We start from the raw sequence: 21,388 nt of genomic DNA, 5'->3' as shown, positions 1-21,388 counted from the left end.
TGGCGCCCTTGGGCCGGAAGCGCCCTGACTTCCCGGCGGACGGTGTGGGCGTTTGGCGTGGGCGTCCAGTGTGGGCCAAAAGGGGCATCTACCGCTCCGTTTGTCTATTTTTACATCACATTTGTTTTTGTCTGTCTGTCCGTCTGCATCAGCGCTGCTGTCGACAACAAGCTTGGCGTGGGAGGACGACGCGGCGCACAAGGCTAAATAAAAAGCGGACAGCCCCGGGAATTGAGCCCAATAGGCACAAAAATAATTTCTGGTCCCCATGTGAGTAATCTCCCTGGTTTCCATGGAAACCACTCTGAATGTTTACCACGTATTTGAATTTCGGATATCGCGCTTAGTGAGGTTTAATTGTCAAAACGGACTTGAGTAGCATGTTGGTGAAGCGCTGCTGCCACCAGTGAAAATACAAGATTTTGAACGCCATTTGTCTTTTTAGAAGTTGGCTGTGCTTGAGTTTGCCACTTGCTCAATTGGTGGGTAGCTCATGACACCCTAGCGTTGCCTCTGGTTGTCATGACAACAAAAAAGACAGAACCGCCCTCACAAAATATTGCCTTAACATAAAATATTAGGATAGTTTTGCATCGGAAGCGGAATAAGTTAGTGGGACATACTAACTGAGTGCACCACTGAGACTTTCCCATGCAAAGAAAGAAAGAAAGAAAGTCTGCCAATTTTGTCCCGCTTGGGCTGTGACCATCAGCCGGACGTCACGGCAAGGAGCAGAAAAGCAAAAAAAAAATAAGTTCACCTCAAAATTCCCAGTTTTCTTGAGAGCACCACTGGCTCCGATTGATGAGACGGCCTTTTCACACACTTGGTTCAGCACTCGACGTGCTTTAAAATGAACTTTTTCCAAATTTGCTTGAATGTAGCACAATTGGCTAAACTAACTTTTTAGGGGGCATTAAAAAAGGGACATTTCCTGCGTTTAAAGGTCAACGAATTTGATTTTGCGCACAACGCAGCTCAACTTATTTGTGCAAGACAAACAACAGCACACAACAACACAGACGCAGGTGGGCGTCAGTCAGCTCGGGCCCGCCTGTAATTAAATTGGCTCTGCCACCTGCGCCGCACCAACCCGTTGGACTGCAGGTAATTATGGTTCTGTGCCGACACACACAAACACGGGAACACATACACGCGCACAGACGCGCAGCTGGATATGAAGGCTGTAAAAATAATACTTCACAAATAAATTAAAGTGTCACACCACGTTGCCCATTGTCAGCAGGAAGTGGAATCAAGATAGATCCATTTGGGATTCAAAAAGGGATCTTTTTGCACACCATACACTGAAGTGGTGCAAAACACCTCAGCTTTTAATACATATTGACTGTGTGTGTGTGTGTGTATATTAATTACATTATATTATATTACATTATATATTACATTATATTACATTACATTATCCATCCATCCATTTTCTATATATTGCATTATATTATTTTATATTATACAACCCCAAATTTCATCATTAGATATGCATCCTTTCAAGAATAAAAATGCGCTTTGCATGCTTGGGAAAAATTTATTAATCTAGATGAATTTTGTGCCAGACTGACATGTTCAACAATTTACTTCCTGTTTGCTGGACACGTTCTTATGGTTGGAACACATGAAAGGTCACAAGCCACATTATGTGATATCATGTGACACATGACTTGATGTCACATGAACAGCACGTGCGACAAGGCCAAAATGACATTAAGCGATATCATCTGACATTTTTTTTTTTAATTCAATGTTTTACCAGGTAAGCCAATTGAGAACACTTTCTCATTTACAATGGCGACCTGGAGGCAAGGTGTGTGAAGTGTTTTGCCCAAGGACACAACGACAGGTGACTGTGACAAAGCTGGGATCGAACCGCCAACCCTCCGGTTACTAAACAACCCGCTCTACTGCCTCAGCCGCCACAATTGAGACGTCATGAAATGTGAGATCGTGTAACGTCGTATGCTGTCCACGTGATCATCACTACGCCACCATCACCTTAGCGGCACCCTCAGTGGCCACGTTTGTAAAATTCAAAAAAGCAAACAAAAACAAAAATGCTCACTCACTGGAAGCCATCTTTGAAAGCGTCCAGAAAATAACTTCCGCACCAGTAATATTCTTCATTCAAAGAATGGCTGCTGTCGCCGCAGCAGAAGCGTGCCAGCTAACGTTCATAAATAAATGAAAAGGAACTCATGCTTTTGTTTCCCTTGAGGTGCAAACCAACAAGCTTGAAGAGCTCTGGAGACTTGACGCTTTTTACGCACTTAAGCCACTTCCTGTCCAAACAGGAAGTACAAACATTTCTTGAGTACTTGCTTGCATGGTGAAGTTTCCCCACACGTCATTGCGGCGACTTTGTTCCAAACGAGACGTGTGTCGCCGGTGCCATCTTAGCTGCCCAACGACAGATGTGTGACCCTTCTCTGCGGCCTCTGCCATCTTGTTCTGGTGAAGGCTATTTCCCTTCAAGTATGCAAAGCGGTGCAACGTCGAAGGACAAAACTAGCCGCCGCTAGAAACCGTCGTCGTAATCATCGCAGCCGTAATTTGCTGGGTAAAAACAACAACGTCAACAAATGTAAATGGCCGTTGCATGCTTTTGGGATAGAAGCAGAGGACTTGTGGCTTATTAAAAAATTAACGTGCTAGCAGCGCTAAGCAACGGGAACCTCCTACTGACCTTGACTGCCCATCAGCTCTATGACGCTTACGCAGGCGTCCTCTTCATCATCCTCGTCCTCCTCGCCCGCCGGGTCGTCATAGGCCACCGGGCCGCTCTCCACCAACACGGACGGTGGCACCGGCGCCGCCACGGCCACTGGGGCTGTGCGGGAGGGCTGAGCAAAGAGGGAAATATTGCTACCTCTTTTTTCAGTGACACAAGTCAAACAAGGACAAAGCCAATTTTGAATTGGCAACATCAAATTCGAACCACAAAAAAGTCTCAAGGTGAAAGTAAGCAATTTCGGTTTTGATTTTAGGCTCGCATTTTCAGAGGATATGTGAATGAATATGTAAGTATGTAATGTGGCAAGTTGACCTTTGCAAGATGAAATTTAGTCTGCTGCGAGTAGAGCTACAAAAAAAACCCTCAAGACCCCTTCCTTTGTTGTGTCTTCCCGGTTGTCTTTCTTTCCTGGCTGCCTGCTGGCTCAAACAAATGGGCTGAGCCCCGCATGCAGTTTCTTTTGCTATCAGGCTACGCTAAAATGAGTTACAAATGCAAAAACACACGGGTTGAGTTCTCCAAAAGTGTCAGGAATTAGGCTGTACCATTTTTATCCCCTATCAAACCCACAGACAGTATGTTTGCTCGGATGATGGTAGAGTCTAATTCCTGGGAAAGAGCCAGTGAGTTGGCAGAGTGCACTCAACCCATCGCATCTAATCTGCAAGATTACATAAGAGGGCAGCAGCCTGGGCCAATCATGACGGACAATTGCTTCCTGTTCCCAAGGGAGGGGGGGCTGGTTGCTAGGTAACGAGGCTTGTTGACCCCAGCACTTCTGCTGGCACGTGATTAAGCAAAACCAGAATGGAAAACGCAGGAAGCAAGCAAGAGCGGCGCACAGCAAAGAAAGAAATCGTCATGAGGTCGCTTGTGGTCATGACAGCCGCCATCTTGTCCAAAATGACTCACAGGAGACACACACAGACACACACAGACACACACAGACACACACGCACGCACGCACGCACGCACACACGCAAACCCACACATCCAATGCTTGGAAGGAGCGTCCATCAGAAGGGCTGAGAGTTAAAACGCAGCATGAAAAAAAACTGCTGCCGAGGAAATTTTTGACTTGAAGGAAATTGGAAGGAGAAAGAAGGGGAGAATGTGTGTGCGTGTGTGGGGGAGCAACCTGGGGTTCATTCGGGGGGGGGGGTTGTCGAAGGGCAGAGAGTCGAGTAGGACTCTTTGGCATTCTCGCCTCAGTAACTCAAATGAAGCCACGACAAATCATCTGCAAGGCCTATCTGGTTGTCGTGGTAACAAAAGCCGTACACTCCGAGACAGAACCGTCCACTGAAACCGAGGCATCGCCGCCAACTGGAAGCGTGAGGTCACCGGTGACCCTTTTTAAAACACCCGGGAAGGCGTTGATGCCGGTGAGGTTGCGGAAAAAGGCAGACGCAAATCTCACCTGCTGTACAGCCATCTTCTTGCCAGGCCGCCCGCTCACAAATGGCTGCAACCTGACAATAAAAAACAAAAAATTAAGACAAACGTCAAAAAGCTTTTCCTACACTAATGAGAACAAAATACAACTTTTCACCCGGACTTCGTGTTGGTTAGTACGAATATTGGGGCCAGCCGCCACCAGCGGGGGGCTTTTTAATAATATGCCAATCATGTCGCTTTTGTTTAGGCGGTTGCGAGCGCTGGGGGTCAAAGGTCAAAAGTCGGCAGGTCTCCGTGGCGACCGACTAGATGAGGAGCCGCGGGTAGCCGCCGCCACCGCTGCCGCATAAATCATGCGAACACTGACAACAAGTATGTGGCGCTCTCACAGATGCGCTGCTGCCGTCGCTCGTCTCACTCGGAACGATTTTGCGCAGATCGAAGAGGCACTGCAGCACTTATTTTTTTTAATTCAGATTTAATGTGATCAACCTCCAAGTGACCTGAGGCCTCAGCGGAGGTCTGTGCTCTCCCAAGAGACAGCGTGCCGCTTTTCACCAATCAAAAGGTGTACCTAATGATGTGTCCATTTCCACTGGCTTTTAACTCCGCCCACCGCTAACCGCTCTGGCGTGAAGCTATCGGTAGCTGCCAGCATTAGCGGTACGGCACTGATCAGCTTCGCGCCAAATGAAACGCTGCCTGAGCTGCCTCCTGAGCTGCCGCCCTAGCTGCCGCCCTAGCCGCCACCTGAGCCGCCAAGGTGATTGACGGCTGACAGGAGTTTAGCCGCCGGATTGGGCGTGTGTGTGTTTAAGGGGCAGAGGACAGGCGAGAAAGGAAAGAGCAAAGACTGTGGCGAAAGTATGAAAAAAAAAAGAGAGAGAAAATTAATCTGCGTGAGGGAGGCTTGTGCTTAAGGGACAAAGGAAGTGGAATCTAAATCCCCGTTCTGACTAAGACAGCTTTTCCAGTCTCACTATTTTGTAAAAAAGGTATCGACGGAGGTGCGACTTTTTTAACTTCCCCCAGTCAGAAGATGAAAAATGTCCAGGTCAGCGATGATGTTGCCACACCCTTCTCATGTGTTTCTGGAAAACCGTTGTGGGGAAAAGCTGAGTTCTTGTAATTCTTTCCTTTCAATACAACAATGCTTGGAAGTGCTTCCAGTCACAACCGCATTTGACAAAACGTCGGTGCAACTGACACCCGCCGCCGGCCCACGCCATTTCACGTCTCCCACCAACCATCCAGGGGGTGTCGGTGGCAAACATCTGCCGTCTAAAGTGCTGAGCTGCCAGTTTTTCCACAGTGGAAAACCAACACAGACTCTTGCCGGAAAACAAACCCCGTCAGGAATTCTCTTTCTTCTTCTCTCTTTCTGGAAAAAAAAATATGAGAGGGAAGATGGGAGCAGGAGAACACCACTTGAGGGCAATTTGGCGCTATTTCTGGAGCCTGCTTCTTCCCAGTGAGGATGGGGGGAAGTGGGGGGGGCGTGTTTGGCGAAGGCAGGAGCTGCTTTCATATTGCAACAATTCCGCAGAGGACTTCCAACCTAAGCAGCCCACTTGGCGCATTTGATGCTCCTCCCCTGTCAAACTCGGAGACAACTTGACTGACACCCACCCACCAGTAGATGGCCTCGATGCCACATTTTAGAAACGGGAGCGGCACAAACGTTTCTCGTCTTGGCAAAAGGGAAAAATGTATTTTTCATTTGGTCTGACTGATCTCGTTAACGACAACACATTAGGAAGAGCCCCCCAAAAAGTGCAACGAGAATCCACGAGGAGGGTGTCAAAGTGGGGAATGAGCATGCTGTTGAACGGGGAGCCCCACAATGTGGCCTCCTCAGCAACAAGGCACAATGGCTGCACTGTCAGCAGAGGCGAAGCGTCGCTCTCGCTCAAAGGCCACTCTTCTGCCCCCCAACCGCGTGCCTTCTTTTGGGGGCTTTTTCCCAGGCTGCAAACGGTTAGCCCGAGATATGACAGCCACGTTGTTGTTGTCCCACTTTCGTATTCTGCTAACGAGCCTCGGTTTTTCAAATTCAATGTTATGAGCAACTGAGCTTAGTTAGAATTGTGTTGGCATTAAATTGTGATATTGTTGGCACACTGCTAGCAGTGTTGCTCGTACTGCTGTTAGCATTACTGTTAGCACCATTGCATTATTTTACAAGTACTGCTACACTTCACAGATGAAGGTGTTTTGAGAGATCCAAAAAACTATCCAGACCACGCAGCAATTCGGCCTTGTGACAGTAGCACAAGGTTACCATTTTGAGCTAATAGCAGCATACTAAAAGTTGTATAGACAAAAAGCGTGTTTGTTTATGCCATGACAGTACAAAGATGTTTTGTCTTTAGATTTCTTTCTCATTGAAGTGATTATGCAGCCAGCTGCTGTTTCATCGCAAGCATAGAAACGCTTGTGCTGACAAACCTTTTCCCCAGCGAGCTGAGCGGCGTGCTGAGGTTGAACGAGGCTCGTCCCGGCCTTTGATAACGTCCGTTCAGCCCGGTCATGCCGGTTTCAAGATCCCGGGGGGACTTAGGGGCAGGGCCGACTGCGTTCTTGATGTTGAGGTTCTTGAGCACATCGTAGTTGATCTTGCTGGAGATCTTCTTCTGCTCTAGCATCATCTCGATGGCCTCATCAGCCGTGTCGGCTCGGATGGCCACCCGCTTCGCCGTCACTCGCTGTTCGGGAAATGACATGGGATGATGTGGTCACGGAGCCAGGGAAATCCAAAACTCATGTGACCAGCTAACAATCAAAGTTAACATTAGAGTTTAACGTAAACTAACCTTAGAGTCTATTATGGCAGCTCACATTGGAAGCTATCACCTTAGCTCAAACATAGGTAACATTAGATGCTAACATTGGATTCCAATGTTGAAGCTAACTTTGGAAGCTTAGACATCCTTCTGAGATCTAAATTTAGCAGTAACAATAGAAGCCAACTTCAGAAGCTAACTTTCAAATTGGCATTGTTACAAAGCTCACTTTAAAGGAAAGAAGAGTTGGTACCTTCTTCTTTTCCTTGTAGATGCCCAACTCCTTCTCCTTGGCAATCTTGGCCTCCTTTTCTACAAACAAAATTCAACATTTTGGCCAAAAAAACCCAATAAAATGCTATGATGAAGAGAAGAAGAAGAACATGAAGATGATGAACCTTTCTGTTCTTTGAGGTAGTCTGAGTTCTCAGCCATCCAGAGAGCTGTCTTGACTTTGATCTCCTTTTCACTCAGCAGGTACTGCAAACCAAAATTATCTTTTTTTTTTGGTTGGTTATTTTCACTCACAATCACAACTGAAATTGAAGGTCTTGAGGAGGCCGACACATTGTCATCTGGTGAAGTGATCACACAAAATCATTTGGTGCCAAGCGGCTATGTACCAGCTCGATCTCGCTATCATCAATGCCGCTCAGGTCCAGCTCACCGCCTTCGGCAGAAGTTTCTGTCGCACAAACAAACAGAAGCAACACAGTCTGTGATTTGTGAAGCTTCCTGGTTTAAAACAAAACAAACAAAAAAACGCCTGAAAACTAAAATCTGGTGCACTGGGGTGAGCGCTCGTTATCTGGTGGGCACAGCCCTCCAAGAAGTTCCTGTGCGTTAAGCGCCGGCTGATAAGGAGGAGGCAGCAGTAGCTGATAAGACTCGGGGGAGGTCAATTAGCCTGGCGCTAGTCGCACACGGCTCGCTAATTTCATCGCATCCATGAAAAAAAGAGAGAGCTTCTCCCCAAATTTCTTTTGTCTTTGTTTTTTGATTCTACTCTCTTGGCAGACGTCCCCTTTGTTGACCTCATTACGTCCACCAAAACGCTGAACGGGCAACAACAAAAAAAAATTGATTTCACGCTTTTCACATTTTCTTTCATCTTTTGTTTTTATGGCTAACCTGTCAACTTTGCATGTTTGTGTGGACGATTTTTAGCACTGATGTCTTGTTTTCCCTTTGAAAAGATCAAATAAGTCCTGCAGCTGATTGCGCTGACTCTTCTGAGAGGCCACGCCATGCATATTTCATGAGATGATGGCCAGTAGTTGACCTGTTTTGCTACAATTTTCAAGCAACAGCAAAAGATTTGTCAACCTGCTCATGAGGTCAGACCTTGAAATGGATTTTTTTAAACATCAGTTCTGCTCTGCAGACATGCACTCGTGTTATCATTGGGTGGCCAAAATGAAGAAAGCAGGTGCTGGAGTTGGAAATCTTCCCTGCTCATGTGTGGGGCAAGCAGCCCCCCCAACCCCCGAGCCCCCCTCACGCACACACAAGCATCCAGCTGGCCAATAAATAGAGTGGCAGATTCTCGCTGACACGGGCGAGCCGGAGCCAACCCATTAAAACGCGACCCGCTCGACCTTGGAGGAGGTTCCGCCGAGTGAACACCCACTCAACCACCTGCTCCACCCTCCATAAGCCCCCCCCATGTGGACTCAAAGGGGGAACTGAGTACCCCCCCCTAACCCCCTCCAGGCTTGATGAAGTTCAGTTCCAGACAGTTCAGAGTCAATACGATATTGTCAGCATGCTACTCTGGCTAGCGGCTAAGTGCTAGCAAAGTTAGACCCGACTTGTCATGGTTTGGCCATTCACATTCAAGATAGGAGTCAATACGGTATTGTCAGCATGCTACTCTGGCTAGCGGCTAAGTGCTAACAAAGTTAGACCAGAGTTGGTTTGTCATGGTTTGGCGATTCACATTCAAGAGAAGAGGTTCGGGTGGGTGGGGGGTCACGGGGTGTGGGGGGGATGCCCCCGCCTGACCACATGTCACATGGGTGCGACGTATAATGTTGACTGTCATGATTAATTCATGGGACCGCCAAAGTGCTTTGAGAGATTTAACACAAGCTGCAAATATTCGCTGAAGAGGCGCTCACATTTCAAGTTCAATTTGATTTCGCCAAATAGCGTCGGAATGACGTGACATCATTGACAGAGTTGGTGGCGTCAGCCGAGGTCGGATTCAGGCTGCTTGACGTGAATTGCTACGTGCCTGACGTGTTCTTCTGGTCCACACCGTTAGAGTTAGCATGATCTCATTGACACTAAAAAGGGGGTGTGGGGGTCCACTGGGAGGAAAAATGGGGACATTAGTTGCTTAATTGGAGGCCGTTTAGGGCTGCCCATGCACTGCCAGACAGGAAGTGCATCAAGAGTCAATATTTATGGAGGTGACTCACAGGGAATCAAACCCACGACTCTGCACTGCCAGCTCAAAAAGTCCTTCCACAACGGGAACACTTGCAACCTATGCTGATATACTAACACATAATTTGCGAAGAGGCCAGGCTCCCTCGGCTCCCTCCTTACCGTCATCTTGCTCCTCTTTGGCACAAGAGTTGTTGAGGCCAAGCGAAGCGGCGGTGGGCAGGCTGGCCCCCAAGATGGACGCCAGCGTAGGTCCATTCCTCTTGGGCTCCTGCTGGTGCGGGTCTTCAGATGCACCCCCGATCTGCTCCAACTCGATGAGCTTCTCCAGGGTGAGCTCGGCCAGATCTTTGCCAAAGTGTTTGGCCACCGCCTCCAGAACGTCCTCGTCCTCCTCCGTCTCTTTTTGGTCCTCTTCCTCCGGCTCGGGGGACGCGCCCAGGGCCTCGTTCACGTGCTGCTGGAAGTCTATGTCCCAAATTTTAATATGCACATTCGCAATGGATTGGATTTAGTCAGGAACCCCCCCACCAAAAAAAATCGACAAATTTCTCATATGGTCTGCATGATTTCACACTTAATGCTAAAATTAAGAGCTTTAAAATTAAATGTTTTTTTTAAACAAAAGCTTAGGTTTTTATTTTACAATACAAAAATGTATGAAAAATATCCCTCGACAGAATTAACTTTAACTTAAAAAACATTGAACCACATTTTCTTTTTCTCACAAACACAAACAAAGGCAAACGTTGACCTTGTTTGGTGTAGGCGGCGTAAATTCCTTTGAGTTTGGGTCGGCTGCTTTCCAGCTCTGACTCGATTTGGTCCTGGTAGCTTTCGATCTTTCCTGTAACATTTCTTGATTGGCCCATTTTGTCTACTGGCTTGAGTTTGCATTGGATGTACCTTCAATGTCGTCCATCTTCTTGGTGAGCTCCGCCTCTAGCTGAAACAACAACAACGCGTTCTTCATGTGTGCGCCGCCAAACTAGTTAAACCAAAAAATAAAAATGCCAGCAGGTGATTGCGCACCGCACACAGGCTACAAAGAAAAATCTACGGCTGAGGTCCAAGTTTTGAGGCTCAACATACTGGACTCAGTTTCATTTTTAAATGGAATCACTAAAACATGGTGCGGTTGTCAAGGAGGATGCAAATTGATACGGGTCACTATGAAGGTGTGCTTTGCCTCCAGTCACCATCATTGAATTTTTTTTTTTTTAGGTGCAAGGAGCATGCCACCAGCAAGCGGGACAGACTTGCCTGCTGGGCTTTTATCTTGCGCAGTCCAGCTGTGAAGCAGGGAGGATCGCACTCCTGCTCCAAGTCCACCTTCATGAACTCCTCCACCGTCAGCAGGCTGGTGGGCGTGTCCGAAAACTCTGTTAGTCTGACACAACAGGGGGGGGGGTAATCGTGCCTGTCACATTGGAGTCACATTCATCTCCAGAAACTCAAACATGTCAAAAGCGGCCTCCCACCTTTTTCTCAGCGTGCTGTCGCACACTTTGACCACATTGATGATTTCTTTGGTCGTGCGGCAAAAGTCGTGCATGCGAGCGGCAACCAGGAGAGCTGCAATACACACACGCACATTAAATTGTATACCTAAAGACGTGTCCAAGTCTTGCTTTTGCTCATTTCAAATTACTTTTCCGATATGACCTCTTTTCAAAATAATCACAACAGGGGGGGACAGCGTTTTGTTGATTTCAAATCCAACTCTGTCCACGTGGGAAAGCAAATAAAGAAATGCAATTCATGGCAAAGGTCATGGCGCACAAGTCGTGCCTTGCCAGTCACTTGACTATCATTGTTATGCAGACAATTTCGGCCGAAACGCAAAGACAAATTCTTCAGCCCGTTCTGCCATTCTAATTTCCTCCCCGTTGTAACGTTCAGTCATGAAGGACAAAGGCTTGGAAAACAGTCGAAATGCTCTTATTCATTATATATACAGTGGACCCTCGGTTTTTGAACAAATCGGTATTCGGACAAGAAATTCGAGATTTTTTTGCTTCGGATGTCGGACGAAATTCGGTTGTCGAACCTCGCGAGATGAGCCGAGAGGACCCGCATGCCAACTGACTCCGTTCGTTATTACGTTCTCGTTACTCTGAGGATTACATCAACTCTAATCATGCCTCCAAAGGATCCTTTCTTTGTAAAGCCATCCTAAAACACAAAGACGCTCCTAAAGCAATGCGACACTGAGCGCCGGGCGCGCTGCGGTTGCGCGATCGGACCAAATTAAGCTCCCTGCGCACTGAGGTCCACTTGAATTTCGGAAAGTACATTAGGACTTTAAAGTTTCTAAATTTTAGCGACCACTCTGTCACAATAATGTAACCAGCGCGGTGCAGCTGCGCGGTCGGTGGCGCGCAACGGTTACGCGATCGGACAAAATTAAGCTCCCTGCGCACTGATGTCCATTTAAACTTTGGAAAGTACAGCAGGACTTTAAAAATATTTTCTGAATTTCAGCGACGGCTCTGTCACAATAATGCGACCAGCGCGGTGCAGTTGCGCGGTCGGCGACGCGCTACGGTTGCGTCTTCAGCGGTGCATTGCAGTTGCACAATTGGACAAAAGTGCGCAAATGAAAAAATGCTTTAAAAAGGCGGGTTTTTTGGGGGGGCTTGGAACGGATTTTTCTTTCCCATTATTTGAAAGGGAAAAATATGATTCGTAATTCGAACGATTCACTTCTCGAACAGCCTTCTGGAACGGATTGTGTTCGAAAACCGAGGCTCCACTGAATTTGAACAAATTGGCTGATGAGCCACTTATAAGGATTTCCCCCTCACTTATATCATACTCTGCACCAGAAAAATCCACCTTGGTTGGCCTGAGTATAAATGAGCGAATGTTGATGTGGTGAGTTCCTCTGCGACACAAGATGAAGTATAAAAAAAAGGAGGCGCGCGTGCGTGCGTTCGTTCGTTCGTTTATATGTGTTCGCTCGTGTGTTGCGTAATGAGCAGCCGAGCGCGCCTAGAAGGAGAAGTCTTACGTAAGCTTGATTAGAGTGGCCGAGCTGCTAAAAGCGACTATGCGCGCGCTTCCTTCCACCTGTGCAGACGCGCGGCCGCTCGCCAACCTTGGAATCAGCACAATCGGCGTGACGAGAATCAGAGCGATCGTGAATGGATCAAAATTGGAATCATTAATTTGGGTTTCTAATCAGGCTTTTGCCTCCAGTAGGCACATCCATCTCTATCTTTTATGTAATTAAACATTTAGGTGGGACAGCGCAAGAACATGCCCGTCTATGCCAGCGATAGAGGGAGAAGCAAGAGTGCCACCGTGTCAAAATCTAACGATTTCTGCCCGATCGAAAAAGGCTAATAATGAGCAGCTAATTAATCGGTCGCGCCCGGTCAGAAAGTTGAGCTTACCGGCCCCGCAGAGTCCGGAGGGCCTACGTCCGGTGTGCATCCAGTCCCGCTTCATCCTCTGCACCAGCCTCAGCGCCGTCATAGCCACGTCGTGGTTCTTGTCGCCGAACTCCAGCAGCTGAGCGAAACGCGGGATGTAGAGGCACGGGTCTGGCGAGTTCAAAGTAACAAGAGCATTTGGCGCTCGTGTGACGAAAATGTTCAAAATTCAATGTTTTAAAATGTTCAACTTTATAATTGGACAAATATGCAAAATGTGTCAACTTTTCTTGACCTACAATTTCAGGGACAGGAAACATTTCATGCTTTGCAGTATGTACCCAAAACAGTTTGAAAGTGCTTTTACCTTTGACTTCAAATGGTTGTTTTGGGGAGAGGCACACAAAATTTCCAGCCAAATACTAAGAATAGTAATGAAATTTCATCCTAGTCTTAGGTCTTGTAACTTAAGGACCTTCGCACTATGTTGATTCTTAATATGTAATCAAATGTTGCTGACCCTAAATAAATTTGCACATTCCTTTATGGGTTTGAAGAAGTGGTAGAAGTGGATCTGGAGAAATGCATTTACGTATTGTAATCATGTACAACATGACAACAAATCTCCATTCCAGTTTTATTTCGGTGCTACCTGAAGGACCTTTCACTAGTTTTTTGCTTAGTTGCATTTCAGAGACAAAATCCTTTTGGGGGCAATTTATTTTTAGTGATTTTAGGTTTTACGTTTTTCGAGGTCAAAGTCTTCGTTTCGGGGTGCCGTTCGTGTTGAAAGGATGATTAGACTAGAACTTAATGGGTTGTTTCTTTTGACTCTAACCTGCTCCGCGTAGGGGGAGCGCTCGCGTGTGTTTTGTGCTGTGACGCATTCTGCGGAGGTTTAGCTCCCTCTGACGTCAGCGACATGCGTGAACGTGATTGGCCGATACCGAGGGAAGGAGAACGAAAAGAGGTTAGGAAAAAGGTGAAAAAGCAAAATAAAGATCAGAGCTTGGAAATTGTCAACAACATACCACCGCTGAGCAGCGACACGACGTGGGAACTCGAAGCGGAAGACGGATTAACCACTGGGGAGGGCAAAACCAAGCGAAAAGAGACGACGCAGCGTGGAGGGGAAAAGTGTTTTTCCGCTCCAAGTTGGCGGAGGAAGACGCAAAAGAAGCAGAACGCGGAGGCCCGGGAGGATATTTTTAGATGCGCTGCTGGCGTAAGCTTGGCCGCCGACGTTTTAAAATCGGCGTAGAGGAGGAAGCGGAGCGACGCGGGTGAACCCTCCGGGAAAAGCCCCGCTTGGTCGGAGCCGTCACCGCGCTTTTTTTTTTTTTTTAGGGGGGGATCTTGCGCGCCGATGCCCACAGCACACTGCCGGCTGCTTCATCATGGCCGGATCATGAGGTGCTTGAGCTGTCTGCTGCTGCTGCCCGACACACTTCGAAAGTCCAAGAAGCTCGGCGCGCTCCCGGCGAAGCTCCCGCTACCGCCCTACGACAAGCACAGGAAGATGGCCGCGGAGCTGTGCGCTGCCAACAACGGCAACCTGGCGAGCGGCACAACGGTGGCGGACGCTGACAAGGCGGTGACCAACAAGGAGGCAACGGCTGCCACCGTGAGCCAGGCCGCCGGCGGGGGAGGACAAGGCGGAGGAGAGGACGATGGCGAAAGTGTGCCTGTGGCGGTGGCCGCCACCGGCCCCGGCGACGACCAGCACAACGTCACCAACATCACTACCACCGAGCCCGACAGCTGGCAAAGCAGCCACCCCACACTCAGGGAGAGGTGCCAACCCTCGCATACTCCAGACGATAGTGTCATACTCGAGCCATTTTAGAACCTTTACAATAAACTAAACCAAATTACCGTTATGTAGAAGCACGTCAACCCAAATCGGGGTTTTCCAGGCTTAAACGGCATTCGTAGCTCAAATCGGTTGTTTTGACCAAAAGTTAAGAGTTAATTATTCTATTATACAGTCAAATGGTGGTAAGTGGTAATAACACAGGACATTATTGCCAATTTCCATACGGAAAGTTGCTTCTAGATTTGGTTTTCATCAAAATTGTGACATTTTAATTATTCTCGCTTTAGTGCTTGATCGTCGCTCTAATCCTTCTAATTTTTTGTTTTTTAGGAACGCCCTGATGTTCAACAACGAGCTGATGGCCGACGTCCATTTCATTGTTGGCCCCCCAGGGGTATCGCAGCGGGTCCCGGCTCACAAGGTAACCAAACAAACTAGTTAGCTAGCTAGCAAGCAAGCCTGCGCGTGTCACCAGGGAACGTCCACTGACGTGACACCGTTGTTCTTTTGCGCGGGCAGTACGTGCTGGCTGTTGGCAGCTCTGTGTTCTGCGCCATGTTTTACGGCGACCTGGCAGAGGAGGAGGCCGACATCCGCATCCCCGACGTAGAACCCACCGCTTTCCTCATCCTGCTTAAGTGAGTGACACTGAAGCACCAACACACTTTATTTTCGTCAAAATTCTCAACAGCTTTTGGCCAAATCTCTGATGAGAGGCCATGATGTAAAGCATAGCCTTGGAAGGGATTCCAGATGGCGAGACTTCAAAAGCTTCTGATTACTCATCCTGAGCAAGCAAGACTTGTCTGTGCTGCTTTGTGTGTCCTCTTGCAAAAAAAACCCCCAAAAAACCCAAATCTGGTCTGACAATTATGTTGTAGAGCTGAAGGTTAAAAATAACCTGCAGCGGCACATAGCATGCCGGGAGACTGCATCGGTTCACTTGCGATGTGGCAGCATAGTGGGATGGCCTTTGGCTTCCCAAACTGTCACAGAGCAGGCCTGCGTATGTAGTGTCATAAGGCCAAGTGAAGGTGGCCAAAAGTTGAAGGAGCTCGTTCCCCACTTTGGGCACCAAATCATGGCCGTCATTGAGCCACATGCTCTTTGCCTGTCAGGTACATGTACAGTGACGAGATTGAGCTGGAGGCAGACACGGTGCTGGCCACTCTGTACGCCGCCAAGAAGTACATCGTCCCGGCGCTGGCCCGCGCCTGCGTCAACTTCCTGGAGACCAGCCTGGAGGCTAAAAACGCATGTGTGCTGCTTTCGCAAAGCCGGCTGTTTGAGGAACCCGAGCTGACGCAGCGCTGCTGGGAGGTGATCGACGCTCAGGCCGAGCTGGCGCTGCGCTCTGAAGGCTTTTGCGAAATTGATGCGCAGACGCTGGAGATCATCCTGCGTCGCGAGACGCTCAATGCCAAGGAGGCGGCTGTTTTCGAGGCCATCATGAGCTGGGCGGCCGCCGAATGCCAGCGACGGGGACTGGCGCCCGGCACCCGCAACCAACGCCAAGTTCTGGGCAAGGCACTCTTCCTGGTGCGCATTCCCACCATGAGTCTGGAGGAATTTGCCGATGGGGCGGCGCAGTCCGACATCCTGACACTGGAAGAGACGCGCAACCTGTTCCTGTGGTACACAGCCGCCAACAAGCCCAGGCTGGACTTCCCCACCAGGGCCAGGACGGGTCTGGTCCCGCAGAGATGCCACAGGTTTCAGTCGTCGGCCTACCGGAGCAACCAGTGGCGCTACAGAGGGCGTTGCGACAGCATCCAGTTTGCCGTGGACAAGCGAATCTTCGTCGGCGGACTGGGACTGTACGGATCCAGCGGCGGCAAGGCTGAGTACGGCGTCCGCATAGAACTTAAGCGTCAGGGCGCCATGCTGGCCCAGCGCCTCACCAAGTTTGTTTCGGACGGCTCCAGCGGGACCTTCCCTGTGTGGTTCGAACATCCGGTCCAGATTGAGCCTGACACCTTCTACACGGCCAGCGTGATTCTGGACGGCAACGAGCTCAGCTACTTTGGGCAGGAGGGCATGACCGAGGTGCAGTGCGGCAGGGTCACTTTCCAGTTCCAGTGTTCTTCGGACAGCACCAACGGCACTGGCGTGCAGGGCGGGCAGATCCCCGAGCTTGTCTTTTATGCCTGAATGCCGGGCGGATCCTCTCATGTAGCATTGCAAAGTCCGACTGAGACTCTTCTGGAGCTTGATTTAATTTAAGCTTTTCTTTTCTTATTTAAACACTGCGCTTGTTGACATCACAACTGGGCTACTTTTTGTACTAAAAACGAATTGGGTTGAATCAGGGCAGCCAGATCTTAACAAGCCACAGTCGTGCTCATGCGCTAAAGGTAAAAAGAGGCGACCGAGCTGAGACGAGTCCGGAGGCAGCTAACAAGAATCCAGTTGCCTCCATTCAAATTTTCAAGTTAAGTAGTTGACAACTATCCAGATGGGTTTGGTTCGTTCGTTCGACCCAACAAATCTTTTCGAGGCCACTTGCATACATTGACCAAGCAACAACGGTTCCGTTGTCCTCTGTTCCCATCTTATTCTTCCAACAACACAATCGCAACATTTCCATAATTTCCCATTCTCCACACAAACTTTCCAAAACAGCGCAGAACCTCAACCAATTCTCTCAACTGATTCAACCAGCGAGAAGAGTCCAGTTGCCTTGGTTAAACCTTTGGGTATGAGTGCGACCTACACGACTGAGAATCAACACAGACACGTCGAGTTTTTACCCTTGACGAGCGCAGCCTCTCAACTGTTTGCTTTTTGTTCTTCTTTGGACAGCTTGATGCTGCCTGAAGAAGCATTGATGTGCTGGGAGAATGAGAACGATAAAAATTCTCCAAATTTTGCTTATGGTTTCTATGTTGTGTGTTTGTTGACACGACATTGTTTCATTCAGCAAAATTCAATTGACTGTCAGTATTAATCAGGAAGGCATTAAAATAGAGAACTGTACCTATGGCAGGAGGTTTGATGCAAAGGTCTCTGGAGAGTGCCAGGAAGGTTTTTCCCAAAGTGTACACGTTCACCTGGAAGAAGACAACGAGGACATGGTCACATGACCGTCACGATAAACAAGCACTCGAAGGCAGCCACGCCGGTGGCAAAATGTATTCTCGGGGCGCCCATTTATTTTTCACATGACATTATTAATGGGACGGGTGTGTGCGTCACACATTTCATTCCAACAACCCCCCGCCCTCATCTGCAAGTGAAAGGTCGGATGACAAAGACACGAGGCGTCCTTTTGACTCGCTTTGCCAGCAAGCAGCACAACGACAGAAGGCGGTGAGGGTCGCGAACCCTCCTCTGATCTCTGCCGCTCCCCCTTGCCGAGGTGGGGGCTTGGGGTTTCCCGCCCCCACCGAAAGGCAGTCTGGTGCTATTCTGGTTTAAGGGTTCCAGCCAAGAATTGACATGTGGGCCAGGAATGCTGCATGGACGTGTGTTGATGGCGCGTTTCTTTCACGTGCTACAGACACACCGGAAGTAAGGTGGTGGTGGGACATACCGCCCAAAGTGAGGCCCGTTGCCAAGGAGCAGCATGTTTGCAAAGGAAGAAAAACAAAAGAAGCACACAGGTTGTAGTACAAGCAGAAGACACGCAAAGTAACGCTGGCAATGAAACTGACACACAGGAAGTTCCAGACAGCAGAACAGGAAGTAGAGGTGCAATGGAAGTAGTGGATGGAAGGGGGGAGGGTCATGAGCTTCACCTTGACGAAGAGAGTAGTAAGCTGCGATGTCTGTGGGTTCTGTGTTTGATTCCTGCCATGACTTTATTGCCCCACTGATTGAGTCATTCCAGACTGATGACACGCACACGTTCATGCACCTGCATGCCACCAGAGGGCGTGTTGGGTGGCCACAGGCTGCGGCAGGACAGCTGCCCGTCTAAAAATGCGGCCACGCCCAGCTGTGGCTGTGCCTGAGAATGCGCGCACACACATCCTCTCTAGCACACTGACTGTTCTATGAGTGGGCTTCAAAAACAGACGAGAGCAATGGACACACCTGAACGATGTCGCTGAGGTCCAACAACATGTCTGCCCCACCAATGTTAAGTCATCGAGCAAAAATATGCAAACAAAAAAAACGATATTACATTTTGATCAGGTGTCATCAAAGAGGACCACGTCTCCTCAAAAACCGAAGCATTTGACCTTCTACAAAGACGCTTCTTTCCCATTCTGCATGTTTTCGTACGTTGCCTCCTGGTCAGGGTTCATTCATGCTCACAAATGTTCATTGTCGCAAACACACCCTCAACTGCTGGCCAACGTCATGCAAACATTTGGTAATTCAAATGAACGCAGATCAGAAAGTAACGTCGGAAACAAGTCAATCGCTGCCCGCCCACCGCACAGCCCAAAGGATACGCGGAGTTCCTTCAGTGCGGCACACCAAGTAGATGCAGGCGGCCACCGTGTGCGCCGCCTTGCGCCCGCACGTCAGGCGCTTGGCCAGTGCCATCTTGTAGAAGTTGAAGGCCGTGTCCAGGCAGTGCTGGTTCAGCTGAAGCTGGTGGCCTAGGACACCAATGTGCTGCTTGGCTGTGGGGACAAACGTGTAGATGAGGCCCAATGAGACAAAAGGTCAACTCAACTTATACGTACCTCTGTAGAGTGTTTGCGCCCGCGACTCCTTTCCTGCGTGGGCCAGATGACCGTCTCCGAACGACAGATTCTTGGCGCCACCTGTACGAAAGGGCACATTTCGTGTTCACATTGCAAGATACCAAGACATGACGTCGTGACCAAAGCAGCAAATTGGGGTCAGCAAACTAAAGGAGGAGATTGGTGTGAGACAGTAGCACACTCATGTGGGCGCTCAGGGAACTACAACAACATACAAGATAGCGGATACTTGGTGGGGTCAAAGTTTAAGAGGATATATGCTTGACGTGTGACTGATAAACAACAGCTGGCTGATGTGATGAATCAATATGAGTGCTGTTGCTCATTTGCATAAGGGAAAACCTGAAGTGACATTTTGGTCTCGTGGACTTCTGGTCTCGTGGACTTCCACTTTTTTTTTTTGTGAGGCACTTCCGAAAGCGGACGGATGGAATTCTGACCTTCCGAAGAGACAAACTGCGAGGCCGCGAGCGAGCGTCCTCCTCCCGACTCGACAAACTCCACCTCGGAGACAATGATGTTGTCCTCCAGGACGGACCCACAGGCCATGCAGACGGCATCCCCGCGCGCATGGTCCACGTCCACGTCAGAACTGCCGCAGGTCTTGCACATCCGGCTCATTTTAGCCTCTCTCACGCACTCCACGTTCAACACAATAAGCGCATTAAGAACAAACAGCAATGACATCACTCAAGTTGCAAATTTTCCAGAAAATGTCACTACAGAAGAAAAACAAGTGAAATGCCAGCAAAACACAAAGCATAGTTCAGCGAGCATCAAAGGAGGATTCTGGCCACCGGTTCAGGATCTACCCTGCCCGCTGCCTTAAGACTGCTGTGCGACCCTCGTGAAGATAAGCGGTTGCCAAGTTGAATGACTTAATTCAGCAACAAAAGTTGACACAAACGTCCAAGAATTCAGTGATTCTGCAGCTGTGGCACGTTAAAGTGTCACTAGTGAGGACAGTTCATTTACATTTAGCTTTTTATCGCAATAAATTTGCATTCATTGTATATTTTTCTATATTTAAAAGCGGTTTCAATGTTTCAACTGTATAGAATGTTACAATGGCCTATAATGATAAAAGTGCACTTTATAGAAGAAAATCTTTACCTCGTTTTAAGGTCTACTATGCAACTGTATGATAACGTTGGTCATGATGGCGGTGGATTTGGAGGGTTAAGAAATTCTGTTAGGAGATACTTTGTGTCCGATGTTTGAGAGCCACTTCGTTTGTTAGCTGTCGTTCATGAACTACGCCACGAAACTCGGGTTTCCTCAATACGTCACGGAGCCCGAACGTTACGTCGCTTTCACATGACAACGCATTCAAAGACATTTCGATGTGACTTTCTCCTGAATTAATTCCGTAGTTTAAAGCGGACTTAAGCACACCATCCTGCAAGACCGTCGAGAAAAGTAGTGACCTACCGCGTTTAGCCGGCTAGCTACGTGGCACCGCCGCCGTCCACTGCTCGCTCCAGCCACGCGTCAATTCGGCGACACGCCAGAAAAAAAAAAAGGTCCCACGAAGGCACACTTTATTCGAAATGTCGCGTGCTGGAACTAGCGAGCTGAAGCCGGTGGACACACTACACGTGCCCGCGCGTGCACGTTAGTACCTGAAATCCGGCGTGGAGTGACGTGGGCGTGCGCGCCTACCGCCCCCTCAAAAACACTTGCGTGGGTGGGTAGGTGTTTCTCTAAAGTATGTGACTATTTAATAAAAGTAGTATGAACCTGAACTTGGTTAAAGTGTCAGAAAAAAATTAAGACACGCGTATACACAGGACACGTGCGTGCTCGGACGATACCAACTGCGGTCAGAAGCGAGGGGGGCTCGAGTCAGTTCACGTTGGATTTAAGTGGTCTGAGCCAATAACAATAACAAAACATTTTCAACAGAGTTTCTATTAAACATTTTCTGCATTTTGGTGTTTCAAAGTATCCGCTTGAATTCCGCGTGACGCGTGGACCGCACCAGAACCATGAATTCCAAAAGCACCTTTTCAATTACACGTCATTACGTCAGAAATGTATTTCTCTGATAAAATGACATATGTACACGACAAAATTTCTCCTTATACACGTTTTCCTCATGTCAAATTAATCTTGTCATGTTCATGAAATATTAAAATAAAAATCATTTTTATCTGAATTAATTTTAAATGATTTTCAAACTGCATGCATGCAAGAGTGCATATGTAACAGAACACCAGAGT

At 48.4% G+C, this 21,388-nt stretch overlaps 2 protein-coding genes across 5 annotated transcripts; one reads left to right on the top strand and one right to left on the bottom strand.

Moving 5' to 3' along the window:
* Positions 1-1,523: 1,523 nt before the first annotated feature.
* On the bottom strand, positions 1,524-21,004 carry brf1a (BRF1 general transcription factor IIIB subunit a). 3 transcript variants are annotated; one of them, XM_088400517.1, is made up of 19 exons: positions 20,598-21,004; positions 19,607-19,805; positions 19,146-19,226; positions 18,909-19,082; positions 18,544-18,575; positions 17,486-17,558; positions 12,714-12,863; positions 10,797-10,890; positions 10,575-10,705; positions 10,222-10,257; positions 10,070-10,162; positions 9,478-9,783; positions 7,548-7,609; positions 7,323-7,404; positions 7,178-7,236; positions 6,590-6,846; positions 4,164-4,215; positions 2,696-2,852; positions 1,524-2,565 (listed from the first exon to the last, which is right to left on the bottom strand). In XM_088400517.1, exons 2-19 carry the CDS (start codon positions 19,785-19,787, stop codon positions 2,528-2,530), a joined length of 2,058 nt encoding a protein of 685 aa, XP_088256643.1. In that variant the 5' UTR covers positions 19,788-19,805; positions 20,598-21,004; the 3' UTR covers positions 1,524-2,527. The 3 variants fall into 3 exon arrangements, with proteins under 3 accessions (XP_088256643.1, XP_088256644.1, XP_088256641.1); XM_088400518.1 differs by lacking the exon at positions 20,598-21,004 and adding an exon at positions 20,280-20,590; XM_088400515.1 differs by lacking the exon at positions 20,598-21,004 and having other exon boundaries at positions 19,607-20,590.
* On the top strand, positions 13,612-17,378 carry LOC148385656 (BTB/POZ domain-containing protein 6-B-like). 2 transcript variants are annotated; one of them, XM_088400520.1, is made up of 5 exons: positions 13,612-13,917; positions 14,040-14,486; positions 14,839-14,929; positions 15,028-15,146; positions 15,627-17,378. In XM_088400520.1, exons 2-5 carry the CDS (start codon positions 14,059-14,061, stop codon positions 16,657-16,659), a joined length of 1,671 nt encoding a protein of 556 aa, XP_088256646.1. In that variant the 5' UTR covers positions 13,612-13,917; positions 14,040-14,058; the 3' UTR covers positions 16,660-17,378. The 2 variants fall into 2 exon arrangements, with proteins under 2 accessions (XP_088256646.1, XP_088256645.1); XM_088400519.1 differs by having other exon boundaries at positions 13,612-14,486.
* Positions 21,005-21,388: the final 384 nt, after the last annotated feature.

The sequence above is a fragment of the Syngnathus floridae genome, chromosome 16 (assembly GCF_059516105.1).
Source record: "Syngnathus floridae isolate MCC-2025c chromosome 16, RoL_Sflo_1.0, whole genome shotgun sequence".
NCBI classification, from domain to species: domain Eukaryota; kingdom Metazoa; phylum Chordata; class Actinopteri; order Syngnathiformes; family Syngnathidae; genus Syngnathus; species Syngnathus floridae.
Note: the sequence above shows the minus strand (reverse complement) of the source record. Positions and strands in the feature narration are given on the sequence as shown.

Excerpts from the sequence above, each read along its gene's own strand:
- LOC148385656 (XM_088400520.1), top strand. The coding sequence starts at position 14,059 with ATGCCCACAGCACACTGCCGGCTGCTTCATCATGGCCGGATCATGAGG. Across the intron at positions 14,487-14,838 it reads CACCCCACACTCAGGGAGAG|GAACGCCCTGATGTTCAACA; the intron begins GTGCCAACCCTC and ends TTTGTTTTTTAG. Across the intron at positions 14,930-15,027 it reads AGCGGGTCCCGGCTCACAAG|TACGTGCTGGCTGTTGGCAG; the intron begins GTAACCAAACAA and ends TTGCGCGGGCAG.
- brf1a (XM_088400515.1), bottom strand. The coding sequence starts at position 19,853 with ATGTCATTGCTGTTTGTTCTTAATGCGCTTATTGTGTTGAACGTGGAG. Across the intron at positions 7,405-7,547 it reads ATGATAGCGAGATCGAGCTG|TACCTGCTGAGTGAAAAGGA; the intron begins GTACATAGCCGC and ends TTTGGTTTGCAG. Across the intron at positions 7,237-7,322 it reads CTACCTCAAAGAACAGAAAG|AAAAGGAGGCCAAGATTGCC; the intron begins GTTCATCATCTT and ends TTTTGTTTGTAG.